The following is an 8,186-nucleotide window of genomic DNA, read 5'->3' on the forward strand; positions in this document are numbered from 1 at the left end:
GACAGTTGGGGGTAGAGGGAACATCAGGGAGGAGAAAGGACATGTCGAGGACTGGTCGAGGGGACAGGCTGTCTACAGGCGAGCTCAGGGCTGTGCTACCCTGTGCTGCTTCCTTCCTCCCTCTCTGGCCTGGCTTAGTTTAAATCACCTGTTGCAAAAAAACATCTCGTCACCCCAGTTAGTTGCCTCTGGCTCCTTCCTCCCCAAATCTGATCATGGGATTCACATGGGATCACCAATGGCCACCACGGAGGGTCCCTCCAGACAAGCCCGGGGTGTGGGGGGGAGGTCTGTGAGACCACTGCCTGCTTTGAGCCACATTTTTCAGCCTTTAAATGTAACCCAGCGCTTGGCTCCCACCTCACCTGCAAAATGAGCTCTCTGAAAAGGGCTCCCCCAGAAAGGACCAGGGCTCGAAAGCTCTCAAATCCCTCAGATAGAAAAGGGGCAGACGGGGTTGGTGCCCGCAGGAGGGAGGGCAGGAGCAGCAAAGGGAGATGCCCTCAGCACTGTGCCTCTGCCCAGCACCCTGGGCCGGGGTCCAGGTGAGCAGCGCCATGGGGTCTCCGGGCCTCGACGGCACTGCCCGGAGCCACTCAGCCAGCTCCTTATCTAGGGCTAGGGGAGACGGCAGGAGCCTCTGTCTCCGAGAGGGGCTGGAGGGACATCGTGCCCCTGTGCTGTGCCTGGCCGGGGGGAGGCCTGACCCTGCAAGCGCTGGGCAGAAAACCAGCTCCTGGGCCCCTACTGCTCTTAGTACCTAAGAGAGGGGTTTTATTTTTCAGCCCGGCTGCTGAAATCCTGCCATTTGTGGGGGCAGAGGAGAGGGGGGGAAGGACCTGGGCACACGGCAGAGCCCCCCGGGAGGCACCTCCGTGCTGTTACCGCGAGCAGGGCCGGAGCCTCTGCCATCACCAGCTGTGACCACTGCGACAGGCGAGTCCGGGCCGAAAGGAACCGGCCGGCCGCGGGGAGGGACCCGACGGCGGCTGAACGTAACCACGGGCGGGAGTCGGCCCCGCGGGGGACAGAGCCCTCGCTATTGCTATTGCCCTTAGCCGGGAGTTGGGGGACGTTTTCTCTCTCCTCAACGGGACGGAGGTGCGAGACGGCAAAATAAATAAATAAAAAGGTTGGGAAGACGCCCCTCACCCCAGGCGAGAGAAAGGACCTCCAAGCCCGGTTAAGCTGCTGCCCTCACAGCGGCCCCGACGTGCCCAGAGTCCCCCAGGAACTGTCCAGCAGCAGTGCAGCTCCCAGCGGGGGTGGCAGAGCCCGCCGGGGGCAGGACCCGCTGGGGACACCCCGGGCCCAGCTCAGCACCCCAGCCGAGCCCCTGCCCCAGTACCCCCGACAGCTAACGTCGAGGGGAAGGGCCGCCGTGCGCCCTGCCCGGGCACTGCCGGCCCGACACGCGTAGGAAAGGGGCTCGGGAAGCATCAGCGGGCCGGGCGCTGCTTGATGCCTCTGATTCGCCTCCACTCTCCCACATTTGGGAAAATCCCCATCAGGCACCTGATTTCCAGCCGTCTCCTCGGAGAGGGAATGCACTGACCTCTCGATGGGCTGGACGCAAGGTGCAAAGTCCGCTAGTGAAAGCCTTGGCGAAGGGGGATTTTAGGACAGGAGAAAAATTCTTCTCCGCTTTAGTTTCTTTTTTCTTTTTAATCCTTCTCTCCTTAAATTAGCACTTTGGATTTTATTGCAAGAAAAAGAGAAGGAAAAAAAAAGAAAGAAAAAACACTCTCTGTGAGCCAGGAAAAACGGCAAGAGTTTTACAAGAATGTTCCTTAAAATACTGATCTAGTGAGTCTCGGACATTTTTTCTCATTTAAATCGAGCGTTTCAGTGTCTTTTGCCAGGTTTCTAGCGCGTATGAAATTTACCCGATCAAAATCAATTTATGTCATCGATTTTAACCGTCTGCCGTGATATAACTGTTCTGTAAGCCGGCCGCGGCTGCCCATAGATTCACTCTAAAAAATGCTGGGGAGATAGGGAAGGCTGAGGCAAGCAGAAGGGGAGCGAAGGAAGGCCCGAAAATGTTCCCTTTCGGCCGCATTTGTTGCGGGCTTTATCGCCCGTCTGTCGTTGGACGGCGCGGTGCCTCTAGGCGATCTCTGCAGCTGCGAGGCGAACTGGGATGCAGCGAGCCGGGCTTGAAAACACTCCGAAAGAAGTGGAGCAGTTTCCTCCTAAAGCGGGCTTCAGGCTTTGCCGGCGCACGATTTTAGGATTACTCTTCGCCTATCCTGGTTGCATTTCTGCAATAGGGCAAAGTGGCTTTTCAGCTATTTGGGGAAAAGGAAAGCTCGTGGCTCTAACGCGACATCTGTCAGCGCCAGGCATTGCGAGCAGAAGCTTAGGTAAATAAAGAAGAGGTTAAAGCAGCCACATGTTCATATAAGAGAGCATTTAAAATTATAAACTCGTTCTATAACGAGTATAATATTGCTTCCTGCAATATTTTTAGACTCCTCTACGAGTTTGGGTTTAAATGATAGCCCGTAGCACCCGCACCAACTCGCAGCCTTTCGGACCTCCTGGAAAAGCAGGGGGCTGCTTGTTTGCTTATAACGTGGCAACTGCCTGCTCCGGACACTGCAGCTGAGCGGGGAGGCGTGCAAAGCACAGCAGAAGGCCTACGTTTGCAGAGACAGAGCAAGAGAAAAAGCGCTCCCTCGGCCAGCATCCTCGCTGCAATACCTAGCATTTGGAGGCCTGGAAATTCTCCCCCCCCCCCCCCCCCCAAAAAAAAAAAAAAAAAAAAAAAAAAAAAAAAAAAAAAGAACAGCCCGGTTTAAAGCCGGCCAAGGGCCGGCAGCGCCGGAGCAGGGCAGCGCTCGGCGCCGGCCCCGCTGCCCCGGCAGCGCCGGCTTGTCCCGCTCCGCAGCTGGGCAATCCCGCCCGCAGCAGCCCTCCACGTGAACCAAACCTTTCCCGGAGAAATAATCACAATATTCCTAGAGGCTCCAGGAAAACGACTTTGTTTCGAAAGCAACGAGTCCTGTGTTTTCCCGCACGAAGGAAAGGCGAAGGGCAGAAAACTTGCAAAAAAACACGTATATACACACACACAAGCGCCAGACTTGGAGCAGGAAAAAAAAACAGCATGGATTTATTTTAAGGTAAGTACAACAATTAGGACCACATAAGACAAAACGAACTTTGAAGCAGATTAAAGCAATAGTCCTCAGGAATGGTCAAGGTGAAATCTATTATACAAAACATCACACGTTGTAAATAATAATTAAAAAGTATCAGATACTTTGTCTTTTTTTTCTTTCAAAAATCCACCAGCAAAAAATAAATTATTTCCTCGTCTTGCAAAAAGAACAACTCTAAAATGAGAGAAACTCTATTGCATAATTGTACACAGAAGAAAAAGAAGAAGAAGAAGAAATCACTTGTCATTAATTTGGAAGTTAGAAATTGTTGGGCGACACAAAAATAATCCAGTGAACTCAACTTTAAATATTATATTAATGGCTCTGAAAATTAGCCTGATTAGAAATCCACACATTTTTTACAGCACAACAGAGAACTTAAAAAATACCCAGGACATATAATTATATATATATATTTATATATTTTTTTTTCTTTTAAATCGTATAAATGGTCGCTGTGATATTGGTCCATAACTTATTTTCTGAGACTCCCTATACTTTAGCATATAAAATTTGCCACTTTGCTTAGATAGACATATATATAGACTTTTTCTTATTATTATTTTTAGGAGCGATCCTTTTTTCAAGTAGAATTTACTTGCCTGGAATTTAAAGAGGACCGAAACAGGGCTTGGGATCTACAAACTCTGTGGTTCCCAGGTCCACCGAGAGGTTGTCAAATCTTTCCTTACGCTGTCTGGAGTGTTTGTCTGGTGTTGGGTTTTTTTTTTTTTTTTTTTCCTCCTGATTTTTTTTAATTATTATTATCGTTGTTTTTTAAAATTTTTTAATTTTTTTTTTGTTTATTTTATTTTATTTTTTTTTTTGGCGAATGGCCCTAGGCGGCAGAGTCGCGGCTACTCAATACTTAGTGCAGTCGTAGGAGTAGGGGGTGGCGTGGCGGTATAGGGAGGGCGCGGACCTATAGGGGAGCTGACAGGTGGAGTTGCTGCTCACCTGGTGGTCGCTGAGCGAGGCGCTCTCCATGCCGAGCCGGTGCGAGCTGAACATCTCGCGGACGTTGGGGAAAGTCTGCTGCTGCGAGCCGAAGCCGTGCCCGGGCAGGTGGCTCAGCTCAGCGCCGTGGTTGAGGTACCAGGAGGCGGCGGGCTGCGCGGCCGCGGAGCCGCCGCCGCCGCCGCCGCCGTGCGGATGCCCGGCGCCCAGCGCGCCCTCCTGCCCCGACGGCAGGCTCAGGGCGCCCAGGGGCGACGGGGCGCCCGTGGGGTGCTCCGCCAGGCCCTCCTCCAGCGCCGCGGGGGGCACGCACATGTGGCCCGGCCGCTCGCCGCTGTAGAGGCTCATGGCCCGCATGCTGCAGTGGTAGCTCCCACTAGTGTCCAGGGCCTGGCTGCACGCCTGGCTGTAGCCCGACGGCTGCCCCGGGGGGTAGCTGAGCGCCAGGCCGCCCCCCGGGCGGCCCGAGGCCGCGCTCACCGGGCTGAGCTCCGCCGGCGGCGAAGTCCGCAGGGTCATGATGTTCTCCACGCTGAAACCCGGCAGCCCGTTGCTGGACGGGTGGTGCTCGGGCAGCGAGCCCTCGGGGGAGGCCGAGGGCGGCGAGGCCGCGCTGCGGGGGCTGTCCCGCAGCGCCCCGCCGCTCGCCGGGCTCAGCGTCTCCACCTTGGTGATCACCGGCAGCTCCGGCGACGCCGTCTCGCTCTTGATGACCACCTTCTTCTCGGAGGAAGGCGCAGAGGCAGAGGAGGAGGAGGAGGAGGCTTCCTTGGGGATGTCGGCGCCGGCGAGCCCGGGGGGCTTGGGCTGCTCCTTCAGCAGCCGCTCCCGGGCCTCCTCCTTCTCCTTGGACACGTCCTTCTTCTTGAAGCGTCTCCGGCGGCGCAGGAAGCTGCCGTTTTCAAACATGTTGTAGGAGTCGGGGTCCAGGGTCCAGTAGCTGCCCTTGCCCGGCTTCTTGTCGTCGCGGGGCACCTTGACGAAGCACTCGTTGAGCGAGAGGTTGTGGCGGATGCTGTTCTGCCAGCCCTGCTTGTTCTCGCGGTAGAAGGGGAAGCGGTCCATGATGAACTGGTAAATCCCATTGAGCGTGATCTTCTTGTCGGGGGCGTTCTGGATGGCCATGGTGATAAGGGCGATGTAGCTGTAGGGCGGCTTCACCAGGTCCTTGGGGGCGGCGGGCTGGTGCGGGTGGTAGGGCCCGTAGGAGCGCCCCATGCCCGCCGCGTAGGGCTCGGCGTGGCCCGAGTAGACGCTCATGGGGTTGGCCATGCCGCCGTACGTCCCCGCCGTCCGGTAGTAGTTCTGCTCGCTTAAATACGGCACCACTCCCAAGGCGTTGGGGTCCGAGACGGAGTAGCGAGCCTGCATCATGGAGAGGGCTTCCCCCGGCGAGGCGAGGAGAGCGGAGCCGCGGGGGGAGGAGAGGAGGAGGAGGAAGAGGGGCGATGGGTGGAGGGCCTCACCCCCGGCAGGGACCGCTCCGCGGAGAAGGAAGAGGGCAGAGAGGGAGAGAGCGGGAGAGAAAGAGTCTCAGACACGAGCTAAATCCCAGCGTGTCCTTTAGCAGCGGCACCGCAGCAGCATCCTTCAGGTCGCCGGGGGCAGGGTGGTCTCTGGCGGTCTCTCCCTCCCTCTTAATTACTGTGATTATTATTATATACACCTATGTATCGCGGCGGTGGCAGAAACTGCTGCGGAAAGGAAGGCGGGCGGTGTGGGGGGTGTTCTCGCAGGAAAAGGGAATTTAAAAAAATCAAAAGGAAAGAAGAAAAAAAAAGGAAAAAAAAAAAAAGAAAAGCCTTGCGAAAACCCAATTCTTGTCACAACAACCACCCGAAGTCTTCCGGAGCGGTGCGCGGTGCGCGGAGCCGGCGAGCTGCCCTCGGAGCCGCTGGGAAAGTTTCAAAACTCTCCCTGCTGCCGACGCGCTTTTACTCCCCGCGGGCCACGCCCCTCGCCCCCGCCGCCGGCCAATGGCGAGCCGCGCCCGCGCGGCGGCGGCCAATGGGCGGGCGGGCGGGCGGGCGGGATGCGGCCGCGTTGCGAGCATCACACGCAGGCACACGCACACGCGCGCACACGCACACGCGCGCACACGCACACACAAGCGTTGCGTTTCTGAGCGCTTTCCTTCTACAAAAAAAAAATTTTTGCTTTTAATTTCCCCCCCTTCTCCTTTATTTTAACATTTTGCACCCAAAACGACCCTACTCCCGCAGCGGCGCTGGGTGCGCGCCCGCAGCGCGTTGCTCTACACTTCTTATATATATAAAAAAAAAAAAAAAAAAAAAGAAAAAAAGCTAAGTTTTAAAGCACATTCTCAGCCGCGAAACGCGCCGAGTTCCTTTGAATGATCGCGGGTGTCCCGGCAGCGCGCTGCTTTCCCGTAGCGCGCTGTTAAACGCTGCAATTCCTAGCTAACGGTGGTGTGTATCGGGCAGGTATTTTTTTCTCTTCCTTTTAAATATATTTATTTTAAATAGAATAACGCAGCTGCTCTTAGTCTGAAGCCGCGGGAAGGCCACCGGGTCCTTCCTCTCGCTGCTCGTCCGGTAGCCGCACAGGCGGCGTTAGCGCTGGGGAGCGGGAGGCTTCGCACCCCGCTTCGCCGCTGGCACCCCGCTCCCCGCCCCGACGGCCCCCAGCCCCGCCGTCGTTTGGGGCGGAGAGGTTTCTCTGCCTCTTTCAAGGAGTTCACGGAAATTTCTTATTTCAGAAAACGCAAAGGAAAGAATACAGTGAACTTAAGGTGCCTTTTTTTTTTCGTTCCGGCCGTTGAGGCGGATTTTCTGGTGTATGTGAAATCCGCCCCTCAGTCTTTCTCTAATGATTTCATTAGAGGCAATCAGAGTCGCATAATTAGGGACGCATGCTGGCCAAGTGTAAATTCAGGTATTTGGAAAGCTGCTGCGAGCTGCCCTGCGCTGCCTGGGAGAAGTGTGGATCTGAACAGCAGAGAAATGACGATGGGAAACAGAGATTTCCCCCCTCCCCGGTCCGCGAAAAGTTGTCATTACGAAATCGATTCGAGCTCAAAGAGACAAGATAAAGTTGAAAGGAATTAACTGTCATTTCGGTGGGGCTTGATCCCACTTCCTCCCCCCAAATCCGGCTCCTCCTGGTCTGATTTCTAAGCAGTGATCTTTTGGTTTCTTGCACTGTAATTCAGCCCTTCCCTCCTTGCAATTTGTGGGGCTTAGTAAAGCTTTAAACAAAGACATTTTTCCAAAAGTCAGTTTGAGACTTTGCTGGCTGCTTGTACGAAATGTCCCTTCTCCGCTTTCAGCCCGCGCCGTGGGGACGCGCGCGGAGAGAGGGTCCAGCCGTGGGAACCCAGTGCTGATGATAATTGCCGGCGAATTTCTTAATACGAAAGGAAACGATTTTATGTGACAGCTGAAAAAAATAAGGGGGGCAGCCCCTCTAAAAGGATATGTCGCTTAAAAAATTCTGCAATAGAAAATTGATTGGAAAGTTTCACTGGAGACTACAAAATTGTCGCTTAATTTTGATGGAAATAAATGTAAATGTTCAGGGAGAGTTTCATCAACCGATCAAATGTCAGGGGGATTTTTATGAAAACAAATAGTAAATTTTGAGAACTCTGCTGATATTTTTCATTTCAAAGTACGACTAGCGAGACAACATTTTTTTTTTCTGGAATAATTCGAGAACGACTACACTTTCTAATCTTCAGTTTTCAAATAAACCGCATTTCTCGTAAAAACTAGGGCGCTTTCTTACCATGCATAAGCACGCCGGATTTCTTCAACAAGATAACATTTTAAAAGCCAGGAATGTGTAAATGCAAAATCTTGACGAAAGAATCCCCTATGCAGTCCTAGGACTGTCCCTTCCTAGAAGCCTGGTACGCTCTTGAGAAATAACCTTTATTGAATCTTACCTCTCCTCAGTTGAAAACTTTACCGAGATGAGTTTCTACAGAAAAATCAAGAAGCAGCAAAAGGTCTTTGCTTGCTGCAGCTGCGAACTTTATAGAAACTAAATCAATAGATTCGGAAAAGCCCGAACTTCAGTTGCAGGGTTAAAAATATATAT

General features: G+C 53.7%; 1 protein-coding gene across 1 annotated transcript; it reads right to left on the bottom strand.

Annotated features, from left to right (window-relative positions):
- Positions 1-3,089: 3,089 nt before the first annotated feature.
- FOXC2 (forkhead box C2) lies at positions 3,090-6,015 on the bottom strand. The gene has a single exon (XM_062586354.1). It carries the CDS (start codon positions 5,496-5,498, stop codon positions 4,029-4,031), a length of 1,470 nt encoding a protein of 489 aa, XP_062442338.1. The 5' UTR covers positions 5,499-6,015; the 3' UTR covers positions 3,090-4,028.
- Between the last annotated feature and the right edge of the window lie 2,171 nt (positions 6,016-8,186).

This window comes from Rhea pennata, chromosome 13 (assembly GCF_028389875.1).
Source record: "Rhea pennata isolate bPtePen1 chromosome 13, bPtePen1.pri, whole genome shotgun sequence".
In the NCBI taxonomy this organism is placed as follows: domain Eukaryota; kingdom Metazoa; phylum Chordata; class Aves; order Rheiformes; family Rheidae; genus Rhea; species Rhea pennata.